The sequence below is a fragment of the Nycticebus coucang genome, chromosome 5 (genome assembly GCF_027406575.1).
Source record: "Nycticebus coucang isolate mNycCou1 chromosome 5, mNycCou1.pri, whole genome shotgun sequence".
Lineage (NCBI taxonomy): Eukaryota > Metazoa > Chordata > Mammalia > Primates > Lorisidae > Nycticebus > Nycticebus coucang.
In genome coordinates this window covers 85386438-85413315 of record NC_069784.1, presented here as the reverse complement: position 1 = coordinate 85413315, position 26878 = coordinate 85386438, and the positions used below count along the sequence as shown (strand labels likewise).

At 36.7% G+C, this 26878-nt stretch overlaps 1 protein-coding gene across 1 annotated transcript in view; it reads right to left on the bottom strand.

Moving 5' to 3' along the window:
• The window catches only part of AFG1L (AFG1 like ATPase), a 216958-nt gene that overhangs the window by 78928 nt on the left and 111152 nt on the right, over positions 1-26878 (bottom strand). The window contains exon 7 of the mRNA XM_053590851.1: positions 20901-20959. Coding sequence (XP_053446826.1) covers positions 20901-20959 — 59 coding nt within the window. The remainder of the gene's footprint in view (positions 1-20900; positions 20960-26878) is intronic.

Genomic DNA, 26878 nt, shown 5'->3' with positions numbered 1-26878 from the left:
CCAATGCGATCCTTTACAGATGAAAAAAATGCAAACTCAAACATGTTTAGGAGGCTTTCCCAAAGTCAGTGAAAGAGCAGACTCACAAAGATTGCCTTCTTAACTTGTTGTTTTTTCCGCTACATCATGGAAACCACACACACACAAAAATGTGCAATATGATTATGTGGTTTGTATAAACTTATACACATACATGACACATACGTCTACACATTCCACATTCTTCTACTTTCAGTTGTTAAGAACTTTAAAGATTTAAGTTATTTTGGACATTATATCAGAGTTATCTGGTTAATCAACTGTATTTTACAATATATGAATCCTGTCGATCATTATTGGCCCAGGAATATGCTAGAAGGACTTCCACATATCTTTAGAGACAAATTATAAAGTTCACATGCAATGAAAGCAATCTGAATTCTTAACTACTGATAGTAAAAGTATAATTCTGATTACACATTAAAAAGTCCTTTCTCTATAGTTTAGTGCCAATATACGTTTTGTTCTTACTGATTTTATGTGCTTATGTATAACTCAGATAGGACGCTGTCTCAGTAACCTACAAGGTGTATGTGTACTATTCAACATCAACCTAAAAATGAAAAGTGTAGATACAATCAGTACTAAATGAATATACAAAGTGTTTTGTACCGTACACCCCTACTATACTATTATAATTTTGATAGAGAAAAGCTAAATTTGCTATAGCAAAAAAGATTTCTTAGCTATCTTAAAGCCTTAAAAAGTTGGCCAAACTATTGTTCAGTGTGCACACAGTTTGTGTCTTGATGCTCAGATGTTGTTGAAACAGCAGACTTAAAAGAAATAATGTCAATGAATCCCACCAAGCACTATACATGACCTCTGGGGTAATTAGCAATCATTCAAAAGCAACAAGACTAAAATGTTCTATTCTTTATTACTGTCAGCTCTTATCTTGATCAGCATTTTAATAAAGATGGTTCGTTTCTAAGACAGTTTCATGAATCAGTCATAATTACATTCTGACATGCAGTGAATAGTAAAGCAAAACTAAATATCACTTCATCAACCTTTCTAACCTTTATGCAAGTATTAACTGTAAATAATTTTTACACAATCCTACAACAGAAAATCTGCATATTTCTTAGCTTTGTACATACTTTACCCCAAATGAATTTCCTGTGACCTATACCTGAAAAACACAATCAGCCATAATTATCCAGTTTTGTGAGATGTTCAGGTGTTGCCTTTCAGAGTTCAAATCAACTTCAAGTATAAAAGGCTACTTTATTCTACAAATGGCACAATAGGCAAAATGGGTTAAGTAGCCAAAAGCATCTCAGAGCCTTGTGGCTTGAAAGAAGTCTCTCTGGAATCAAAACGTCACAATAAAACTACGCTAAGGCAGAGCAACGCTTATAAAAATAGATTCATAGATTACACATTGAGGAATGGATTGCTGATGACTACGGTTGAAAGTCTTATAATTAAAATATGTTAAAAGAAGAATATTAATTAGAAGGAAATCGGAGCATTTTATTTGAAGGGTAGATTTTTTAAATGTAATTCCAAAATAGCTGATGGGAGAGGTTGAAGATTTGTCAGAAATATAAAACTTACTTAGAGATATTATTTTGATATTAAGGATAAGGTGAAAATTGTTTCAGTGCCCTCCTCCCCCAACAAAATACCTGACATACTTTAAAGTTTTAAAATAGCTAATTTCTCTTTTTGCTAAGTACTAATTATTAAAGGTATTTTCTAAATAGACAAAGTGAATATAATTCAACCATCAGAATAAATTGATACTGTATTTTAGGTGATTTATTGTTTCACTTCTATCAGAAAATTTCAAAATAAATGCAAAGTTTTCTCAAGAATAATTTCTTGACTTCCCAAGTAGTGGAGCTAGGAAAAATGGACACAGAGCTGGGTTCTCAAACCTATATAGCTCAGCTATGCCTCTCAAATAAAGTTTATAATAAATCTACCAAGTAATATGTTTATCCAAACTGATACTCATTTAAAAACTTAAATTCTGTGAAATAGGGACATACTTATATTTTACTTTTTATAATTTCAATTTGAAAATGATTTCCCGCAACTAATCTAATATTAATCCCTATATGTTTTCTTAAACATTATATTCTAGAACAACCTTCCTAGGATGTTACTGATTGGAAAGCAAAAAGGAATACAGCGAGCGTCTTTTTTTCACATGGAATTGCTGATTTTATGTGCTTATGTATAATTCAGATAGGGTGCCACAAAAAACGTGCAAGTCTTTTGTGTGATAATTTTTGTTTAACTTTTCTATTTAGCTTTCTTGAGCATTATTCCTTTCTTTTATTGGAGGTGCAAGCAAAGAAAGGAAAAGAAGTGTTGATTTAAGAAAACAGATTTCCCATAAAGAGAAAAAACTGTGATTAAGATTTAAACAAAAGCTAAAGATGGCTTCCTCTGAGCCCTGATGAGGTCCGCTACCTCATTACGAACCACTGAAAACTTGTGATGCATTTTGTTTCAAGAGAATCCAAAAGTCTTTGGTATAAAGCAGACAGGGGGGTGCAGGGTCCATTCACTCTTTCTGTATCACAACCTTTATGTAAAAAGTATAAAACACTGCCTTTATGCTGCCGAGCCACAATGACTCTTCCTACATCAAAGGATTTTCACCACTAGGGTTTTTTCTTCAAAATTTATTCAAGCTAAGGGCAGAGAGACAACGATTCCTACACGCTAATTACGCCTAATTATCTATTCCCTTTTCTGACCGGCTTCGGCCAGTGTTCTTTGCTATCTGGGTTTCTCACAACCTCCCTTTGCCCTGTCTGTCCAGCCCAACAGTGAAGGCTTTGAAGAAAACAGTTGTGGCTTTTTTAGAGTTTCCTCAATATAGAGTTCAAGCACATTAAATAATGATTCTGTTAGTTTTGACACATTTATGCGTTCAATATGAGGATCTCTTGGTTAATTTGGCAAATTCCTCACATCTCTTCATGGTTGGAATCATAGTAACACCCTCTCTTATAGGAGCTTCTCCTCAAGCTTTCTTTTCATGATCTAAATGAAATGTTTATTGGATTAAAGCTCTTCTCTGCAGACCTCCTTGGTGGCCTATGACAAAGAGCTTAAAAGTTCTGTTAATTGGCTTGAGTTTTCAGGGAGGGGAAAAGGAGAATTTTATTTCACATTACCTCACTAGCCAAGAAAATTGCCACGTGTAATTAAACTAATTTATCTCATGATTCAAAGAACTAATTCATATTTAAGACACACTTCTTTTAAACCATTTTTGTCATCAAAGAATTGATATCTTATAATTTAACCAAAAATAACCAATTGTTCTAAGAGAATTCAAGTCCTTAACACTATACATAAGCAACAGCTTATTGTATTCCAGTTAAATACAAATATATAATTTATATATTTTATAAGAAATGTTTATTTTTATCTTATATAAGATAATTAGAGAAAATATTTTAAAAGACACATACCCAAAATTACTTTCATAGGTAGGCTCTGACTAATGTAAGGTTTACCTTCTGTTATAACGATGGACAACAATTACATTTTAAATCCATATCATATCAACTTTTATCCTAGATCAGCGGTTCTCAACCTGTGGGATGCGACCGCTTTGTAACAATGAAACTATATCGCGGCATTAGAAAGGTTGAGAACCACTGTCCTAGATATTTATTAATTTCAAGGGCACAGCACTAAAACACAATTACAAATCAAGTTTAGTCCCTATTACTCTAACCAGTTTTCTGAAAACACATATGAAATATACTTGTCACATTCTCAAATACATATGAAATAGGCTGATTTATGAAAATATCTTAGCTAGATTTCCTTAATTTATTGAGCCTACAATTTGATATTTATAGACATTTTACAATTAAACGGTCATTTTTATATTGTGAAATATAAAGTACAAAGACTTCAAATCCACGCATTAATGGTTTGTGGGAAAAGCTACGACTCTTTTTAACTCAAGAGTTCAGTCTACTACTTTTGTTCTATCTTTTTTCGATCTTACGTATTAAAAAGCCAACTCCTAAGTAAAGACATTACCACACTCACAAAAGGTTAATCCCTGCACGGCTGACTCAGGTAACAGCACAGGGGAGGTCAGTGAGCCTGACACTGACCTCCAAGGCTGATTTGGATTATTTAGCACTCTGAAAGCTCTGGTATTGAAAGTTACAATGAACAAACTGACAAATCAATTTCACCAATGAAATGAAAATTGTGGCAGGAAAAAAATGACAAATACACATTTATTTAGCAAGTTTATAAATCCTAATTCAGGTGACTAGGCAAAGGCTAAATAATGAAGCATTTCATCTAAGAGTTATAAAAAATTTCTCTAAAGTTTATAACTGGAGAGCACACTATGGAAATATTTTCAAGAAGTTCTCTATCACAATAAGAATCCTTAGGAAAAAAGGAAACAAAAACGGGAGGGCTAATACATGGCTAAATTTTTTTTCAAAGTTTTAAAGGAAACACAACAGTCAAGAAACATTAGCAACCAAGTAAAAGATAAAAGATAAAACATTAGCAACCAAGTAAAAGATTCATATTTATAATAGTTAATGCTATAATCTTATTTTTCTCTAATTTCATTATCTATGTAAAATTCATCAAGGAGAAAAACACTGTAGAATGCCTTGTTGGTTAATTTTTACCAGTTTACAGTTATAATTTTAATATATACTAGTCATTTAACATTTAATTTCAAGAAGACATGAAAAAGAAAGAAGATGACTTGCTAAACTGTCAATTGTGAATGAGAATCCACGTACTAAATTACCCATATTAGAATCTATCATTACATGGCAAAACCACAATATACAATCTTGCAAAGGGCTATTTCCAGTGGCGGAGGGGGATTATTTTAGATTTGTTCATACTGCTAAATTGATTAAGAAAATCATAAAAAGAAAATTAATGAAATCCACATTGAGGATTTTTTTTTTTCACATTGAGGATTTTTTTAACCTTAAAACTGATGACTAGCATTGTCTAGGGCTGACTCATCATGGGATAAACCAAACAGTTTATGAAAATGTCATTGATGAGAACAGATTTTTACCCATATGTAAAACATCTCTCTAAAATAGAAATTGCTGGAACTTGACCAGATGAGAATAGCAATGCTTGCCAGCCAATGCAATCTTCAAGAAGGCCAATAATATAGTGGTCCAACTGAAATTAACCTAAGAAACTATTCTGATCAAAACATCAACTGGTGCCAGCACTGTGGCTCATGCCTGTAATCCTGGCACTCTGGGAGGCCAAGGCGGGTAGACTGCATGAGCTCACAGGTTCGAGACCAGCATGAGACAGAACAAGACCCCACCTCTAAAAATAGCCAGGCATTGTGGTAGATACCTGTATTACCAGCTACTCAGAGGCTGACGCAAGAGAATTGCTTAAGCCCAGGAGTTTAAACTTGCTATGAGCTATGATGCCACAGCACTCCACGTAGGGTGACAAAGTGAGCCTCTGTCTCAAAAAAAAAAAAAAATCAACTGGTATTCTTTTCTTTTTAACCACAATAATTTTAAATGCTTACAATGCAAGGAGACGATATTTAATAAAAAATTTTTTTTGGCTCAGCCCTGTAGCTCAGCAGCTAGGGTACCAGCCACATACACTAGAATTGGTGGGTTTGAACCCAGCCTGGGCCTGCCAAAAAACAATGGCAACTACAACAAAAAAATAGCCAGGTGTTGTGGAAGGCACCTGTAGTCCCAGCCACTTGGGAGGCTGAGGCAAGAGAATCGCTTAAGCCCCAGAGTTTGAGGTTGCTGTGAGCTGTGATGCCACTGCACTCTACTGAGGGCAACAAAGTGAGACTCTGACTCAAAAAAAATAAATAAATAAATTTTTTTTGAGATAGTATCTGCCTACTTTTTAGAGATGAAGTCTCACTGTTGCTCAGGCTGGTCTTGAACTCCTGAGCTCAGGTGATCCACCTGCCTTGGCCTCCCAGAGGGCTAGGATTATGGGCATGAGCCACCACACCTGGCAATACTTAATAAATACTATTCAGTGAATATACATTTAAGACAGGTTATTCTTTTTAAGTGTATGGAATTGAAGACATTTCTAAGCAAGCTGATTTTTATTTTTGCTCAGGTCACTAAGTTACTTGACACTGATACTGGACCACCCTCTTGGCTTTTGGTTCACCAAACTTCCTTTAATCAACCAATTTATCCAGCAAGTTCTTGAAATGCTACTTTCTCCAAGACCTACTAATGAATCTATGCTGACACATGATTTCCACCACATAAAAAGTCATATAGGAAAAAATGTGCTATTCACATGTCATTTTAATTTGACCTTTATATATTATATACTGATCTCAGGGATCAGCAAACTTTTTATGTAAAGGGTCAGACAGTGACTATTTTAGGCTTTGAAGTCTGTAGGTCTTGGGGGCAGCTACTCAACTCTGCCACTGTACTGCAGAGAGCAATAGATGATACAGATGCAAGTGAAAAGTTGAGTTTTAAATACATTGCCAAGCTTCAAGTAAACAGAATAGTTTATTCAGATTGAATGGCCAAGAATCTTTTCTTACCACAGCATCTCCATTTGTAAGTTATTAATTTTGACTGGTGGCATAAATTTTTTTTTTTTTCTTTTGGCCGGGGCTGGGTTTGAACCCACCACCTCCGGCATATGGGACCGGCGCCCTACTCCTTGAGCCACAGGTGCTGCCCAAGTGGTGGCATAAAATTTTAAAGGAGTTTGTTCAGGAATCTTTGTAAGGAGTATAATCCCTAAATTACTATATATCCAAAAATATATAACTGTGTGCTTAGATGTACATGATAGCCTAGCTGGGCAGATGTAATATTTATCAATAGAGCAAAAGTGATTCTATTTCAGCTTACTATAGTATCCACTTGTAGTGGACAAGTCGTAGAGCAGCTTATTTCTTTCCCCATTGGTTTTTTTTTTTTTGCAGTTTTTGACCGAGGCCAGGTTTGAACCCGCCACCTCCAGCATAAGGGGCTGGTGCCTTATTCATTTGAGCCACAGGTGCTGCCCCCATTGATTCTTTTTTTCTATGTGATTATAGGATTCTTTCTTTATCCTTGAAATTCTGTTATACATCAGAAAAATGTATTATTCTTGATGAAATTTGAAAAATACACAATGAGCATTTTGAATCTAGACTTTTAATCCAATGTTCTTTCATGAACGTTTTCTTCTGTTTTGTTTTTGTGTTCTTTTTTTAGACATACGAATTATGTGAGTTGTCTGCTTTCTGTATTGAGCAACTTAGAGATAATAGTGGGGGGGCCTGTTTTGTTGAGACAAAGTCTCCCTCTGTTACTCAGACTAGAGTGCAGTGATGTCATCCATCCTCACTGCAACCTCAAACTCCTGGGCTCAAGTGATCTTCCTGCCTTAGTCCCCCCAAAACAGCTGGAACTATAGGCCTGTACCATCAAACCTGGCTAATTTTTCTATTTTTTGTAAAGACAAAGTCTGCTTTTGCTTAGGCTGGTCTTGAACTCCAGTCCTCAAGTGATTCTCCTGCCTTGGCCTTCAAGAGCATTACAATTACGGGCATGAGCTACTGAGCCCAGTTTTCATCTCCGATTACTCCAGCTTCATTTTGTGTGATCTTTAATAAGTCTGGTCTTTTTTTTTTTTTGAGACAGTCTGTCAATATGTCACCCTCGGTAGAGTGCTGTGGTGTCACACCTCACAGCAACCTCTAGCTCTTGGGCTTAAGCAACTCGCTTGCCTCAGCCTCCCAAGCAGCAGGCACTACAGGTGCCCACCACAACGCCTGGCTATTTTTTGGCAGTTGTCGTCATTGTTTAGCTGGCCTGGGCCGGGTTCAAACCTGCCAGCCTCGGTGTATGTGGCTGGCGCCGTAACCACTGAGCCACAGGCGCCGAGCCAAGTCTGCTCTTTTTATCACTGATTTTATTTTCTGCAGTGATTATTCTATAATTTGCATTTTCTAAAATGCTTTTCATTTCTTTAATGAGTCCTTCCTCAGTCTGTGTTCTTAATTCTGTCAGCTGACTTTTCATTTAATCATATAGTTATTTCATTTCTGATCTATTATTTCATTAGTGCTATGACTTCTCAAATTTTTCTTAAAATACCTAAAAGTTTTACCTGAAAAATCCTCCCATTTCCTGAGGTAGCTCTTCCAAAGTATACTCACCACGTGCTTTTCCGTGTCAGTTCATCTCTTCCTCCCTCCTTGTTCCTGCTGCTTCCTTCCTATACCTGCCAGCCCATTTTTTTTTTCAATATGTTTTGCTTTTTTGCTACTTCTTCAACTTTTTTTTTTTAACTTGGCTACTTTGTTTTTATTTTTTTATTTTTTTAAATTAAATCAAAGCTGTGTACATTAATGCAATTATGGGGTACAATGTGCTGGTTTTATATACAATTTGAAATACTTTCATGAAACTGGTTAACATTGCTTTCACTGCCTTTTCTTAGTTATTGTGTTAAGATATTTATATTCTGCACTTAGAAATTTAACATGTACCCATGTAAAATGCACCATAAGTGTGGTCCAACCAATTACCCTCCCACCCCTCATCCTACCCCCTCTCCTCTTTTCCCTTCATCTTGGGCTATAGTTGGGTTACAGCATTCGTATGGAAGTGTGGGTGTTTATAAATTGGTTTCATAGTAGGGCTGAGTACATTGGATATTTTTTCTTCCATTCTTGACATACTTTGCTAAGAAGAAAATGTTCCAGCTCCATCCATGTAAACATGAAAGAGGTAAAGTCTCCATCTTTCTTTAAGGCTGCATAATATTCCATGGTGTACATATACCACAATTTATTAATCCATTCGTGGATCGATGGGCACTTGGGCTTTTTCCATGACTTAGAAATTGTGAATTGGGCTGCAATAAACATTCTGGTACAAATATCTTTGTTATGATGTGATTTTTGGTCTTCTGGGTATATACCTAGTACAGGAATTATAGGATTGAATGGCAGATCTATTTTTTGACCTCTAAGTGTTCTCCAAACATCTTTCCAAAAGGAATGTATCAATTTGCATTCCCACCAGCAGTGTAGAAATGCTCCCTTTTCTCCACACCCATGCCAACATCTCTGGTCTTGGGATTTTGTGATATGGGCTAATCTTACTGGAGTTAGATGATATCTCAAAGTAGTTTTGATTTGCATTTCTCTGATGATTAAGGATGATGAGCATTTTTTCATATGTCTGTAGGCCGTGCGCCTGTCTTCTTCAGAGAAGTTTCTCTTCAAGTCCCTTGCCCAGCCTGCGATGGGATCACTTGTTCTTTTCTTGCTTATACGTTTGAGTTCTCTGTGGATTCTGGTTATTAAACCTTTGTCAGAGACATAACCTGCAAATATCTTCTCCCATTCTGAGAGAATGCTTGCTTTACTTACTGTGTCCTTGGCTGTGCAGAAGCTTTTTAGTTTGATAGGTCCCAGTAGTGTATTTTTGAAGCTGCTTCAATTGCCCAGGGGGTCCTCCTCATAAAATATTCTCCCAGACCGATTTCTTCAAGTGTTTTCCCCACACTTTCTTCTAGTATTTTTATAGTTTCATCTCTTAAGTTTAAATCTTTTATCTAGTGAGAGTCTTTGTTAATGGTGAAAGGTGTGGGTCCAGTTTCAGTCTTCTACAGGTTGTCAGCCCAGTTCATCAGCACCATTTGTTAAATAGAGAGTCTTTTCCCCACTGAATGTTTTTGATTGGCTTATAAAAGATCAAATGACAGTAAGTAGCTGGGTTTATCTCTTGGTTCTCTATTCTGTTCCAGACATCTACCTCTCTGTCTTTGTGCCAGTACCATGCTGTTTTGATCACTATCGATTTATAGTATAGTCTGAGGTCTGGTAGCATGATTCCTCCTGCTTTGATTTTATTTCTGAGTTATGTCTTCACTACTCGAGGTTTTTTCTGATTCCATATGAAACACAGTATTATTGTTTCAAGGTCTTTAAAGTATGACAGTGGAGCTTTAATAGGGATTGCATTAAAATTACACATTGCTTTGGGAAGTATGGGCATTTTAACAATGTTGATTCCTCTCAGCCATGAGCATGATATGTTTTTCCATTTGTTAACATCTTCAGCTATTTCTTTTCTTAGAGTTTCATAGCTCTCTTTGTAGAGATCTTTCACATCCTTTGTTAGGTATACTCCCAAATATTTCATCTTCTTTGGCACTACTGTGAACAGAATAGAGTCCTTGACTGTTTTTTCAGCATGACTATTGTTGGTATTTATAAAGGCTACAGATTTATGAGTGTTGATTTTGTAACGTGAGATGCTGCTGTATTCCTTGATCACTTCTAAGAGTTTTGTGGTAGAATCCCTGGTGTTTTCCAGATATACAATCATATCATCTGTGAAGAGTTCAAGTTTGATCTCTTCTGACCCTATATGGATACTTTTGATCACCTTTTCTTGCCTAACTTTGATGGCTAAGACTTCCATTACAATGTTAAAAAGCAGTGGAGACAATGGGCAACCTTGCCTGGTTCCTGATCTGAGTGGAAATGATTTCAATTTAACTCCATTCAATATGGAGTTAGAAAAAATAAATAAATAATAAATAAATAAATAAAATATGATACTGGTTGTGGGTTTGCTGTAGATGGCCTCTATCAGCTTAACAAATGTCTCTTCTATACCAATTTTCTTAAGTGTTCTGATCACAAAAGGATGCTGGATAGTATCAAAAGCTTTTTCTGCATCAATTGAGAGAATCATATGGTCTTTGTTTTTTATTTTGTTTATGTGATGAATTATATTTATAAATATACATACATTGAACCAGACTTGAGACCCTGGGATAAAACCCACTTGGTCATGGTGTATAATTTGTTTGATGTGTTGCTGGATTCTGTTTCCTAGGATCTTATTGAGTATTTCAGCATCAATATTCATTAGAGATATTGGTCTATAATTTTCTTTTCTTGTTGGGTCTTCTCCTGGTTTAGGGATCAAGGTGATGTTTGCTTCATAGAACGTGTTGGGTAGTATTCCTTCTTCTTCTATATTTTGGAAAAGGTTTAGTAGTATTGGTACTACTTCCTCTTTAAAGGTTTGGTAGAATTCTGATGTGAAGCCATTTGGTCTCGGACTTTTCTTTTTGGGGAAATTTTGTATAGTTGATGCTATTTCAGAACTTGATATAGGCCTGTTCAACATTTCCACTTGATTCTGGCTAAGTCTTGGAAGGTGGCATGCTTCCAAATATTGGTCTATTTCCTTCAGATTTTCATATTTCTGAGAATAGCATTTCTTGTAATATTCATTAAGGATTTTTTTAATTTCTGAGGAGTCTGTTGTTATTTTGTCTTTGTCATTTGTGATTGATGAAATTTGAGATTTTACTCTTTTATTCCTGGTTAGGTTAGCTAAAGATTTATCTATTTTATTGACATTTTCAAAAACCCAACATTTTGATTTATTGATCTGTTGTATAATCCTTTGTTTTCAATTTCATTTAATTCTGCTCTAATTTTGGTTATTTCTTTTCTGCTGGGTTTGGGAGTGGAATGTTCTTCCTTTTCCAGTTGCTTGAGATGTCCCATTAAGTTGTTAACTTCCTCTCTTTCCATTCTCTTGAGGAAGGCATGCAATGCTAAAAATTTCCCCCTTAGGACTGCCTTTGCAGTACCCCAGAGGTTCTGGTTATTCATGTCTTCATTATGGTTTGTTCCAAATATTTGGTAATTTCCTTCTTAATCTCATTTATGACCCAGCTATTGTTCAGCATAATGTTATTTAGTTTCCATGTTTTCGTGTGAGTATGCAGATTCCTATTGTTCCTGACTTCAACTTTTATTCCCTGATGGTCTTAGAAGATGCAAGGAATAATTTCTTTTTTTCTTTTTGAGACAGAGCCTCAAGCTGTCACCCTGAGTAGAGTGCCATGGCATCACAGCTGACAGCAATCTCCAACTCCTGGGCTTAAATGATTCTCTTGCCTCAGTATCCCAAGTAGCTGGTACTATGGGTGCTCACCACAACGCCCAGCTATTTTTTGGTTGTAGTTGTCATTGTTGTTTGGTGGGCCCAGGCTGGATTCGAACCTGCCAGCTCAGGTGTATGTGGCTGGCCACTTGAGCTATAGGTGTCGAGCCAATTTCTATTCTTTTAAATTTGCTGAGGTTAGACTTGTGACCTAAGATGTGATCAATTTTGTCAGATGTTCCATGGGGTTATGAGAAGAATGTGTATTCAGTTTTGTTGGGACGAAATGTTCTGCAGGTATCTGTTAAATCCAGTTGTTGAATAACCATTGTCTAAAATTTCTTTGCTTAGCTTCTTATTGGAGGATCTATCCAACACTTGCCAAAGGAGTGTTAAAATGTCCGACTATTCTGGTGCTGAAGGAAATGAAGTTGCTCATGTCTGTTAAAGTCTCTCTTATAAATTGAGGCGCATTCTGGTTGGGCGCATAAATGTTCATAATTGAAATCTCATCATGTTAGTGTTACCCTTAACAAATATGAAGTGACCATCCTTATCTTTCCTTACTTTTGTTGGTTTAAAGCCTATTGTATCTGCGAATAAAATTGCAACACCTGCTTTTTTCTGATTTCCATTTGCCTGAAATATAGATGACCATCCCTTCACCCTGAGTCTATATTTACCTTTTAAGGTAAGATGAGATTCTTGTATGCAGCATCTTGCCTGAGTTGTGGTATCCAGTCAGCCAACCTGTGCCTCAATTTAAGAGGACAATTTAAACCATTCACATTAATTGAGAGTATTGATAAGCCTGGTAGTATTTTGGGTATCGAGCTTTTCAAAAGTCCAGTGGACATTTTTAATCCTTTTGCCACTGTGGAAGTTGGAATTTGATCAAATGTTTCTGAGTGAGTTTACTTTGGTGGTGGAGGATTGTGTTGTTCATTATGGAGGATAGGTCTGAGAATATCCTGGAGAGCTGGTTTAGTTATGACAAATCTCTTTGTGAATGTCATTAAAGTACTTAATTTCTCTATCATAAATGAAACTCAGTTTAGCAGGATGCAGGATCCAGGGTTGAAATTTATTTTGTTTAGGAGGTTAAAGGTTGATGACCATCCTCTTCTAGCTTGAAAAGTTTCAGCAGAAAGATCTGCAGTCATTCTAATATTCTTCCCCTTGTAGGTTATGGTTTTCTTACATCTAGCTGCTTGCAGAATTTTTTCCTTCATATTAACTTTGGCAAAGTTAATTATAATGAGTCTGGGAGATGCTTTATTTGGATTGAGTCATGCTGGGGTTCTGAAAGTTTCTGCTATCTGAATTTCAGAATCTCTTACCATATTTGGGAAGTTCTCCTCCATTATCTCTTTGAGTAGAGCATTCAGGAATTCTTACAAGGTGAATATTAGTTTTTTTGGTATTATCCCACAGCTCTCTGAGAGAATGATCCATTTTTGCTCTCCACTTCTCTTCCTCTTAGAGCGTTTGGGAGCGTGCAAAAGCTTTGTCTTCAATGTCAGAAATCCCTTCTTCTGTCTGCTCTATTCTGTTACTGAGGGATTCTACTGTTTCTCATACCTTGGAGGGCTGCAAATTGTGTCAAAATCTTTGGTGATTTTTGTTTTTGAATTCATTGAATTGTTGAGACAACTTTTGAATTATTCCTAGAATTTCTAATTCCAGGTTTACTTCCATTCTGTTAATCTTATTTGCCATCCAAATTCTAAATTCGATTTCTGATATCCCAGCCATTTGTTTATGAATGGTATCTTCTGGTGTGTCCGCCTTGTTGTTCCTTGGAGGAGTTGATCTACTCTGATTATTCATGTTGCCAGAGTTTTTCTGCTGATTCCACCCCATGATTATTTTACACCATTTGGCTAGATGAGCAAGTAAGGTGAAACTGGATTGTGGGCTCCTGGAATAGTGATTAACCAGCTCTTTGCCCAACGGCTGGGACTGCTGACTGCGGCTTTTCCCCTACAGCTTTGCAAAGGACCCGTACAATACTATAGCCTGAGACACTGGGGACATGTTTGGTGTGGTGGGGGTAGGTGGCTCTGTCTTGTATTCAGCTGGTTTCTGTCCAATCCTAGTGAATCAGTTACTCTGGGTTGAAGTCTCAGCTGTGGAGAAATACAAGCAACTAACACAGCCTACTCCCCACATGGGCAACAACTGGAAAAGGAAAATCAAACCTTCCCACAACAACACAACCAGGGTACCACCATGGATGGTCCTTGGGGTGACTGGCCCAGGTCAAAAGTTCCAAATCAAATGTCCCAGTCAGCATTCAGTCTCAAATGGGAGAGTTCAAAAGGTCTCCAGCAACTAGATAGCAGGGGTCTGCTGGCAGCTTGAGTGTGGCTCACTCCAGTGCTCCATGGAGTCAGAAGGGCCTGCCCAGCAAATGAGTTAGTCCAGGAAGGTTGATGCCTCCTTCCCCACCTTGCACCTCTGTCACACCCAGTCACTGGTAACCCCACAGGTCTGTGGCCCAGTTCCCTCCAATGACCAGATGCACCAGGGGTTTGCACCTGGCTGAGTCACAGGGAGATCTGTGTTTCCTTGGCCAGGCTACCACACTCTGCCACCAGCCGGCAGGGGGAGCTGAAGCCTGACTACCTCAGGGGCTTAATGGAAGCTGGGGAGTGTCACTCAGTTCCATTCCCACCCCAGATTGATGTTGCTGCCACTTATATTCTCACAGAATTCATGTTTCTGTCCAGGCTGTATTCCACTGTGGTCCAGGCTCTGTTTGAGTTCACAGAAACTGTGACTAAGCCCCACCCTATGCTGCTGCCACTGCACCAATTCTCATGGAGCTGACGTCTCTGTCTCCTCTGCACTGTGTCTTGGGGAGGACGTGGTTAGAGCTCACAAAGGGCTCTCAGTTTCTGCCCTACCTGAATTGATGCCGCTACCATGCCTGCTTTTGTCCCAGCTATGTTCCACTAGGGGCTGGGTGCATCTTGGGCTCACAAAAGCAGCAATTCTGACTCAGCCCCACCCTGGGAGTATGCTGCCTCTGTGTGTGTGTATTCTAGTCTCTGTCCCTACCACACACCAGGTACCATTTCAGGTATACCCTTTGCTCACTAGACCTGGGTTTCCAGGGCTACCACTGGAGTAGAGGTCCGGCTCCCTTTCTCAACTTTTTTTCTTTAAGAGACAGGGCCACATTCTGTCACTGAGGCTGGAGTGCAGTGGCATGATCATTAGCTTACTGTAACCTCGAATTCCTGGGTTCAAGCAATCCTCCCAACTCAGCCTCCTGAGTAGCTAAGGCAAAAGACATATGCCTCCATGACCAGCTAATTTTTTAATATATTCATAGAGATGGGAGTCTTGCTATGTTGCACAAGCTTGTCTCAAACTCTTGGCCTCAAGCAATCCTCCCACATTCCAAAGTGCTAGCATTAGAGGCATGAGCCATTGTGCCCAGCACAGGGGCTTGTTTTGACTCATGTATATCAAACTCATAGCCAAAGAAGCTAGCAACTCCAAAACGTCAATAGACACAGACAAATGAGGCCCCAACAAAAGCTTTCTCTCTTTAGGCAAAGGGCTAGAAAAAGGCAACCTAACAAAAGAGAAAATAATAACTGTTCCACTGAAGCAAACACAACAGAAAAAACTGTGGCTCCACCTCTCACCCATGCCAACAAAGGTATATACCCCAAAGAATTGAAAGCAGGGATTCCAACAGATGTTTGAACATGCATGTTCATAGCAGCAATATTCATAATAGCAGAAAGGTGAAAACAACCTAAATGTCCATTGAAGGATGAATGGATAAACAAAACATGGCAAATACAAACAGTGGAATATTGTTATGCCATAAGAAGGAATCAAATTCTGATACATGTTACAACATGGATAAAATTTGAAGACATTATGCTAAGTGAAATAAACCAGATGGAAAAAGACAAATGTTATATAATTATGCTTATGTGAGGTACCAGAGAAGGCAAATTCAAAGGCAAAAAGTAGAATGATGGTAACCAGGAGTTGGGAGATGGAGAGAATGAGCAGTTATCATTTAATAAGCAGTTTGGCAAGATGAAAAATTCTGGAGATGAATGGTAATGCTTGCACAAAAATTATGAATATACTTAATGCCACTGAATTGTACACTTAAAAATCGTTAAAACAGGGCGGCGCCTGTGGCTCAGTGAGTAGGGCGCCAGCCCCATATGCTGAGGGTGGCGGGTTCAAACCCAGCCCCGGCCAAACTGCAACCAAAAAATAGCCGGGCGTTGTGGCAGGCGCCTGTAGTCCCAGCTGCTCGGGAGGCTGAGGCAAGAGAATCACGTAAGCCCAAGAGTTAAGAGGTTGCTGTGAGCCGTGTGATGCCACGGCACTCTACCTGAGGGCGGTACAGTGAGACTCTGTCTCTACAAAAAAAAAAAAAAAAAAATCGTTAAAACAAGAAATTTTGTCATGAATATTTTACTATAATAAAAATTTGATTAAAAAAATAAGATGCAGATTCTCATGACAAATTATAAAAATGACCAAGTTTCAACTGAAAACCACTCATACCAAAGGCTAGGAAGATTTCAAATCAAATGTAAAAAGATAATCAACGATTGACAACATCAAGAATTTTAAAGGACCCATGATAAAAATGCTTCGACAGGGAATTACAAATACACTCCCAAAAAAGGTTATTACTACTTAATAATTTAAAAAAAAAAAAAAAATCCCCACAAGGGCAGCACCTGTGGCTCAGGGAGTAGGGCACCAGCCCCACATACCAAAGGTGGTGGGTTCAAACCCAGCCCCAGCCAAACTGCAACAAAAAAATAGCCAGGCGTTGTGGCGGGCACCTGTAGTCCCAGTTACACGGGAGGCTGAGGCAATGGAATAGCCTAAGCCCAAGAGCTGGAGGTTGCCATGAGCTGTGACACCACAGCACTCTATGGAGGGCGACAAAGTGAGACTCTGTCTCTAAAAAAAAAAAAGAAAAGAGTTTTTGCCTTTATAAACTTGTAAAACCTGCTGTTCAGGGCTTGACTCCTCGGCTCCTAAAAGAGTTGTGAGTCAAGCCCCAGCATGCTGGAATAAAATCCTCTTGCTATTTGCATCAAAAAAAAAAAAAGAAAAGAAAAGAAAAGAAAATTAGGTCAACTTAAGAAAGTAGTCAATGTAGGGAGGTCATCAACTGCGGAGTTCCTACTGTATCCTGATTCGATCATTATGCACTATATGCTTACATTGAAATATTAACATCACATGTACCCTATAAACATGTGCATAGTACAATTATTATGTATCCATAATAATTAAAAATAAAATGTTTTTAAAAATGGAAAATTAGAATGTATTTTAAACATGATAATGAAAATAACAAATATCAAAACTTCATGGATGTGATTAAAGCAGTTTCTAGAGGAAAATGTATTTTAAATGCATTTAGGAAAGAAGATTGAAAGGAAATAAAAATTAATCTCAGCAAATTAGAAAAAGACCAATAAAATAAACTCAAAGGAAGTGTAAGTAAAAGTGTAACATGAACCTCCCTCTTTAAAAGACAGAGAGGATTATATGTGAGGGTTTGTTTTTGCTTTGTTATGAGCGTTTGCTGTTACAAGGGGAATTTTTCCTAGAGAAAATGCCTCTGAGTATTTTCTGTATGTTCTCCCAGTGCCGTGGGATTTTTTTTAATTGTGGTAAAATATACATAGATTTACCATACAATTTTTAAGTGTATAATTCAGTGACATTAAATACATTCGTGATGTACAACTATCACCACTATCCATTTCCAGAACTTCTTTGTCGTCAAGAACAAAAACTCCGTACCAGTGGTTCTCAACCTTCCTAATGCTGCAGCCCTTTAATACAGTTCCTGTGGTCGCGACCCACAGGTTGAGAACCACTGCTCTATACCCATTAAACAGTAACTGCCCTTCCCTCCTTCCTCCCAGGCCTGAGAGCCCCCATTCTACTTTCTGTCTCTGTGAACTTGTCTTTTCTAGGCACCTCATATAAGTGGATCATATATTATCTGTCCTTTTGGGCCTGGCCTGTTTCACTTAGTATAATATTTTCAAGCTTCCTCCAAATTATAGCATGGGTCAGAAATTCATTCTGTTTTAAAGAATGTAATATTCCATTGCATAGATATCCAACATTTTCTTCATCTGTTTATGGACCTATAGTTTTGAATAGCATATTAGTCCTCCTCATCCTGCAATCTTATGAAAACATTATTCTTTATTAAGATATTATATAAGTTTTTTCTATTTTTAAATACTCCAAGCAACAAATCACAGCTCCTGTAGTAGATTATGAATTTGTTATCATTTGGTTATTGAGAAGAACATAAAGGGAAAAAAAATGGATGTTTACAATGTACTTTTTCCTCACTATACTTCTAGCTTATTTATAATAATCTCTTTTTATTAAACTAAGAGTTTCTGTTTTAAGATAAACTTCTGCTATACATTGCTCTCAGCTAGACCAAAATAAAGAATAACACCAGCATCTATGCATAGGCAAAATGTCATTTAAGTTAATACAAACAATCTTGGCCAGGCTCATGGCTTATGCCTTGTAATCCAGTGCTTTGGGCAGCCAAGGCAGAAGGAAGGACCTCTTGAGGCCAGAATTTTGAGACCAGCCTGGGCAGCATAGTGAGACCCTGTTTATACAAAACAATTTTTAAAAATACAAAATACAAAAAAAATTAGCCAGGTGTAGTGGTGCACACCTGTAGTCTTAGCTACTCAGGAGGCTAAGGCAGGAGGGTCACTTGGGCCCAGAAGTCAAGGCTGCAATGAGCTATGTTCAAGACTCTATACTCTCACCTTGGGCAACAGAACAAGACCCTGTCTCTCAAAAAGAAAAAAAAAAAAGAAACAACCTTTCCTTATGAGAGAGAAGGAACCTTTCCATATGAAAGTTCATATGCCCAAACAGAAAGGCTCCAGAGAAACCAAGTTTGGTGTTCATTTCATTGGGCTGATGTTTTGTTATATGTAAGAAGTTTCCTAAATCAGTTTGACATGTTAGACCTTTGCTCATCCAATCTGGATTTTAATTTCCTGGGAATTTTAGTTCTTGTTCCATTTCAAATCGTGTATTATTCATTTCACTTCATGTTCAACTTCAAATTCTCCATTATCTCTGGTTTTTCATTCCCCTTCAAAAAAAATTAAGAGTGGGGGTGGGCACGGTGGCTCATGCCTATTATCCCAGCACTTTGGGAAGACCAAGTGGGTGGATGACTTGAGCTCATAAGTTCAAGAACAGCCTAAGCAAGAGCAAGACCTCCATCTCTAAAAGTAGCCAGGTGTCATGGTGGGCACCTGTAGTCCCCACCTACTCAGGAGACTGAGGCAAGAGGATCACTTGAGCCCTAGAGTTTGAGGTTGCTGTGAGCTATGACTTCACAGCACTCTACAGAGAGCAACAAAGTAAGACTTTATCTTTAAAAAAAAATTAAGAGTGGGAAAGGGAAAAGAAATTAAATTCAATCTGGCCAATTTAGTTGTCGATGAATAGTGCTATTATACACTGAAATATGAAAATTACTTGCCAAAAAAACAAAAAAAAAGTTTGGGTTAAAAAAAAAAAAAGTACAGCTCAAACTTCCCTTAGAACCTCTTGTTCCATTCCATGAGGCTTCCTTTTTTGTATTTTGTGAATTTACGCTATATGAAAACACTATTTTTAGCATCTATTTTTCTTAGCTTCCCTGTTTACATTTTGGTATCTACGTACAACATGTCACTTTGGAGAAAACACCGCACATCTCTGCTCCCCAAATGCAGAACATAAATGTAAAGGGAAGGAAATTACTAGCAGCGTAAATCTTCTAAAAGTGCATTTTCCTCCATCTATAAATATCTCGGAGAAATTAAAATCCTTGGGAACCTAAAATTGGTCAAGGAAACAGATGTTTGAATTCTCCTAAGTATAGCACAGGGAATTAAAGTTTGGCATCAACAATAATTCCAACTAAAGTAACTGTCAAAAAGAGTGTCTAGCTGTGTCTTTAGAATATCTGAAGACAAAATATTTTAGCACCTTCTTCTTGGTCAAAATTTTGAAGTTTCAGTTTTAAAGCAAAAAAGAACTTTATCCTTTCTTCAGATATGTTGATAGGGACTAGGATAAATTATGTACCAAAAATATGGGAATTTTATTTTGGCACATAATTACACTTTTTTGGGTACTTACTATGCATTTAGCTTTCTGTTGTGTTTGTGTATATTTCACATCCTCAACTGTATTAAAAATGACTTGCAAGCAAGAAACAGGATATTTCATAATTATCCATTATGCCCAATGTGGCACTTTACACATAGTAGGTTCTCAATAAATATTGGTAAAATGTGGAATTATTAAATAATCACATGAAAAATTACTTAAAATTAACCATGAGAATGGAGGCTATTTTATTCTTAATCATATTGTAATGAAGACTATTTTAAACTCTTCTATGCAGTGATGATACACACAAATATTTAAACTATTTATGTGCCTCAACTTGACATAATTTCATGATAACTTGATGGCAATCACATTTAAATATATTAGAATATTTTTGTAATAATGCTATTCTAGAATAGCAACTTTAATAGCTGGGAAAACATGTTAATGGCCATTAACCTGAAGGAAACAGGGAACATTAAACATTTTTTTCAGAAGTAAATGTATAAGTTTAAATATTCCACTATAATATTTATGAGCAAACCTCAAATTAAAATTTATAAAATACAACCATCAAATGTTTCAGTTAAAGAATAATTTAGACTGTCTGTTACAATTTTTCCAGTGTACACAAGAATGAATATTATATAAAAAAGATTTTCTTCTCCTTCAGTGTGTTTGACTATCTAAAAATCAAAATTAATTCTGTTTGAAATCCTTGATTATCAGTCAATATGATCTTAGTGAACACAAGTAAGTGATTTTTTTTTTTTTTACCTTTAGGACAGCTATGAATGGTACAAAGTTAGCCCTTTGGAGTCCATTTTTATAGAGATCTGAAAGAAAAAAAATTGGTATTAGTTTTTTACTTAGCCTAAATGATTCAGCCTGGCAAATAAAGCTTTCTACTGATTAAAAAATAATAATAATAAAGGAACAACTAATTTTTACTCATACACTACCAAAATTTATTATAATTTTTTTTTTTTTTTTTTTTGGGAGACAGGGTCTCATTTTGTTGCCCTGGGTAGAGTGCCATGGCATCACAGCTCACAGCAACCTCAAACTCTTGGGCTTAAGCAATTCTCTTGCCTCATCCTCCCAAGAAGCTGGGACTACAGGTACCCACCACAACACCTGGCTATTTTTTATTGCAGTTATCATTGTTGTTTAGCTGGCCTTGGCCACGTTTGGACCCGCCAGCCTAGGTGTAAGTGACTGGCACCATAACCTCTGTGCTATGGGCGCTGAGCCAAGAGGGATGGTTCTTAATCTATGGCTCCCTCCGACTCCCTCCGACTCCCTCCCCTGACCCGGGAGCTGGAGAAGCCGAAGAATGTAAGGGTTCCCAGGCCTCAATTCCACATTTGCGTCCCTTCAAGCCAGGCATTCCCACACCTGGGCTCACCAGGTCTTAGTGCTCTAATGTCCTGGAGGTGACAAATGCCGGGTGGACCTCTGACCTTCCAAATGAAAGTCACTTTAGGCCATTTCCCTCAGGGTTCCTTCATGAACAGGCAATATTGAAGGGCCGTGGCGTCAGAGCTCACAGCAACCTCAAACTCTTGGACTTAAGCAATTCTCTTGCCTCGTCCTCCCAAGTAGCTGGGACTACAGGCGCCTGCCACAATGCCCGGCTTTTTTTTGTTGCAGTTGTCATCGTTGCTTAGCTTGGCCTGAGCCAGGTTCGAACCTGGCAACCTCGGTGTATGTGGCCAGCACCATAACCACTGTACTATGAGCGCCGAGCCAAAATTTATTATAATTTTAATAAGAGGGAAAAAATAATCACAGAATGATCAAAAGCATTCAGACAAACTAGCTTTAAACTGTAATGAGAAGCAATAATAGAATTTTGAAGACACGTTTCTAAAATCCTATAGTCCTTACTAATTGAACATATAGGATTTTACTATTCTACTATATGAAAGACTCCTTTTCTCAGTCTATAATAAGTTCTCAGTAAGGAATTAAAAGTTGTATAAGATTAGCCGGAAAACATTAATAGAATTGCTCAGGTATTTGTATCAAGGTTATATATTTGATATCAAGGTAAAGAAATGCCACTTTAAATTAAATTGTCTAAAATTTTAAACTCCTTTCTTAATAAACTATACATGTAATACAATTCTATCATAAACAGGTAGTATTTAATGCCATAAAAGTATTTAAATATTTACACATATTTAAAACATCACATACATACACATAAACATACCTATCTCGACAAGAACAAATCAGTAGAAAGGGGCAACATATTTTAAGCTTTGAATATTTTTCTTTAAAAATGGAAGACTTCTTAGAAAATTATTTCAAAAGGTTGAAATTTTATTACACATAATATATTCCTTTAACAGTCACTCTACAAAGTCATGATATTTTTTAATTATAAAAATAGGAATAGTAAAAAGTTTTTTCAATAATAAAAAACAAATGAGATTATGTATCTCAATTTTTTTTAAGGTATAACATTATGTGGTATCTTTTCTATATTTTCTTGTCTAGAGAAAATTTATTAACTAAGACAGACTTTAAATGCTACATTTACTTATGGAAATAAAATATGGTCATTAGGAAACATTTATTCTCTTTAGAAAAATATTCATCATAACATCATTACAGTAAGGAAAGTATTTGCATAAGCACTTTGGTTAATTAAGGACTAGAGGTTTCAATTCAGTTACATTTAAAATTTGTATTTAAGGATATCATAAAAGGTTAGATAATGTTGGCCAGGCTGTTTGGATTTCAAAATTCAAAATGAGATCTTTTCTTTCTCATAATCAATACCTCTATTAAGTAAGATGGTTGAAGTGTAGGAAATGAGTTTTAAGTTCAGTATTTTCATAGCCTTCCCTAATTACCAGGTTGCGGGAAAAGGCACTTTAAAACACTGCCATGCCATATGACAGCCATGATTGCCAGGAAGTGGTAAAAACTGAAAATAAGATGATTTTTAAAACACATTCAATGTTTACAGCAGTTTTATTCATAATAGCTAAGACCTCAGCTTTGTTTGTAATAGTTGAAAAGTGGAATCAACACAAATGTCCATCTCAGGTGACTAGATAAACAAATTGTGGCCTTTCTGTACAACAAAATACTACTTAGTAATAAAAAGAATAAACTATTCATACGCACAACAAAACAGATGACTAGATAAACAAATTGTGGCCTTTTTGTACAACAAAATACTACTTAATAATAAAAAGGATAAACTATTCATACGCACAACAAAATACTTACGAAGAGTAAAAGAACCCAGACCAATAAAATGATTATATCCTATGTGATCCATTTATATAAAACTCTACAGCCCTTTTGGCTCTCTGTGTGGCACCACAGCAGTTGACAAGGCCCTTACAAAGGGCAGGAAAAAGGGAGCCAAGAAGAAAACTATTGATCCATTTTCTTTTCTTTTTTTTTTTGTGAGTGCCAAGCCTGTTGATCCATTTTCTAAGAAAGATTGGATCATGTGATGTGAAAGCACCTACTATGCTCAATATATTAAATATTAGAAAACCACTAGCCACCAGGACACAAGGAACAAAAATAGCATCTGATGGCCTTAAGGTTCTTGTGTTTGAAGTGAGCCTTACTAATCTGCAGAATGTAGTTGCATTTAGAAAATTCAAGGGGTGGCACCCATAGCTGAGTGGGTAGGGCATGGGCCACATACACCAAGGGTGGTGGGTTTGAATCCAGCCTGGGCCTGCTAAACAATGACAACTGCATCCAAAGAATATCCATGTGCTGTGGTGGGCGCCTGCAGTCCCAGCTACTTGGGAGACTGAGGCAGGAGAATTGCTTAAGTGCAAGAGTTTGAGATTGCTGTGAGCTGTGATGCCACAGTACTCTACTAAGGGCGACATAGTGAGACTCTGTCTCAAAAAAAAAAAAAAAAAAAACAAAGAAAGAAAGAAAATTCACAGTGATTACTAAAGATGTTCAGGGTAAAACTGCCTAACTACCACGGCATGGATCTTACCTGTGACAAAATGTGTCCCAGGGGCAAAAAAACTGCAAACCATGATAGAAGCACATGTTGATGTCACGACTACCAAGGGCTATTTGCTTCATCTTTCTGTACTGGTTTTACTAAACAATGCAACAATCAGATAGAGAAGACCTCTTACACTCAGCACCAACATGTCTGCCAAATCTGAAAGACCACGAAAATTACGACCCAAGAGAGGCAGAGGAACAACTTGGAAGAAGTGGTCAGTAAATTGGTTCCAGACAGCACTGGAAAGGACTTAGAAGTCTTGCCAATCTACTTATCCTCTCCATAATGTCTTTGTTAGAAAAGTAAAATTCCTGAAGAGGCCCAAGTTTGAATTGGGAAAACTCATGGAGCTTCATAGTAAAAGTGGTAGTTCTGGAAAAGCTACTGGGGATGAGACAGGTGCTAAAGCTAAATGAGCTGGTAGATATGAACCACCCATCCGTGAATCTCTTTAAAATTCAGACTTTGAATAATGACAAATAGACGTCTTATTTGTGATGATTAAAAAAATACAGAAGAATCAACTCAAGGCCATGCAAACTAATCTACAGTAACAACAGGAAGCAAATCAGTGGTTGCCTGGGGGAAGCAAGGGCTAGTTTGGCAGTGAGAGATGAAAAAAGAGCACGAGGAAACTTGTTGGTGATGGAAATGTTTGTTGCATTGGTTGTGGTGATAGTTTCACAGATGTGTAAGTATGTCTATATTTTTTAAACTGCATCCTTTATAGAGTTGGAGAATATTCTCTGTGGTAAAGTATCACAAAGAATGGAAAAGCAACTATCCAATGAATACTAATATAAAACCAATATGAGTTTATATGAAACTAATATGAGTACTAATGAAACCAGTAGATGAACTAATACATACCCACATAGGCGAGAAGCTCGATTTAGTTCAGGTTGAGAGAAGGGGGGAGGAGGAAGGGGAGTAAAGATAGGGGATGGGTGTGCTCCCACCACAGGTCACAATATGGGGGTATATGGGACACTTCCTGGGTTCAGGACACAACTACAACAGGGACCTTACCTAACAAACCCAAACAGTGCAACCTAATTGTTTATACACTCATATTAATCTGAAGTAATAAAATAAAATGTGACTTCTAAATTGCACCATTTAAATATGTACTGGTCATCATATGTTAATCATATTCCAATAAGCTCTTTTAAAAAGTTATTGGTTCTGAGAAGACTCTGGTAGAATAAAGTAAAAAGAAAAAAAATTAAATTTTTAAAAAGAAGAAAAGAAATTATTGGAAAAAAGCCCATATATGATATTAGTGAATATCAAAGAGCACAATGTTATAGAATTAAAACTAAAATATTACACTAATAAACATTTACCTATGCTAAGAAAACCTTTTGGTCTTCCTTATACAACATTAAAAAAAACAAAAACTTTTTTTGTAATGGACATACAAGGCTATAATTTTAACAAGCATGTACCTTTTAGTATGTTGATGACAATTAGAAATATAAAGGCCCACTTGTAATACTCTTGATTAAAAGATTTCTATTCATCAGTAAAGTTAAAGTAGAATGACAATGACTTTAAGTCTTGAAGAATTTTTTAAAGAGTTAACTTTTTTTTTTCTTTTTTTTGCAGTTTTTGGCCTGGGCTGGGTTTGAACCCGCCACCTCCGGCATATGAGGACGGCCTACTCCTTTGAGCCACAGGCGCTGCCCTAAAGGGTTAACATTTTTAAAACTCAGACTTTATAAAGAGATATGATTCAAAACTTTATGCTCTGAATACTTTCTAAATAAAATTCTAAACAGAAATCATTTGGCTTGAAAACCTTTAGGTTTTTATAGGACACTTAAGTAAAAAAGGGCTGTACTCATTAAACTGAAGAGTTTTTTGCAATTCAAATATTATGCTAATTATCAATGTAATAGATCCATTCCTGAAATGCTTTTTAGCCACCAAAATTTTGAATATTAGTACTTTAATATTATTTTACTTAGACATAGAGCTTTATAATATATTTATATCAATAATTGTCCCATTATTTACTAAATACTATTTAAAAATTCTCAGCTCTTTCCTATGATGTCTTAGCGATCTCTTAACAGAGATAAATCAGTGCTTGGTCAGATAAGACAGAATACTGAAATTACGGTACATTCAAAATGGTATAAGTACCTCTAAATTCTCCACAGTGAATAACTATAATAATACTTAAAGATGAAATATACGCAAAGAAGATTTCTTAAGTAATCACAAGTACCTACATAAATACTTTGGAGATGTGCATGGATCAGACATACTGACCTTTTCCTTAAAAATCCAAGTGTCAAATCCAAGAGATTGAATGATACTGATTTATGTATACACATATTGGTGGCAGGGGTGTCCACATGCTGATTTTTGTGTGGATTCTTTTTGCTTATCTGTGGTATTAAATATCCTGAAAAGTAAGCATGGACCTTTTAGTTTTTGACCATCAGCTTTCATAAGCGTTTGCTGTATGGCCCAAGGCAACTCTTATTCTTCCAGTGTACAGCAGAAAGGAAAAAAGATTGGACACCCCAAAATAAAAACTTTTGAAAATGGTCATTAAAAGAAGTTTTCCTTTAAATTAAGACAAAATAATTACAGCAAAACCTATCTGGTTGATTGCTTCCCCCCATTTAAATTGGCCTAATTGTCACAGACATGTAACACACGTACATATCAGTACAGTAGACCGGGCTCCTTATTTTGACCAGTAATCTGATTTATTCTTCCAGCAGATTCTTATTAT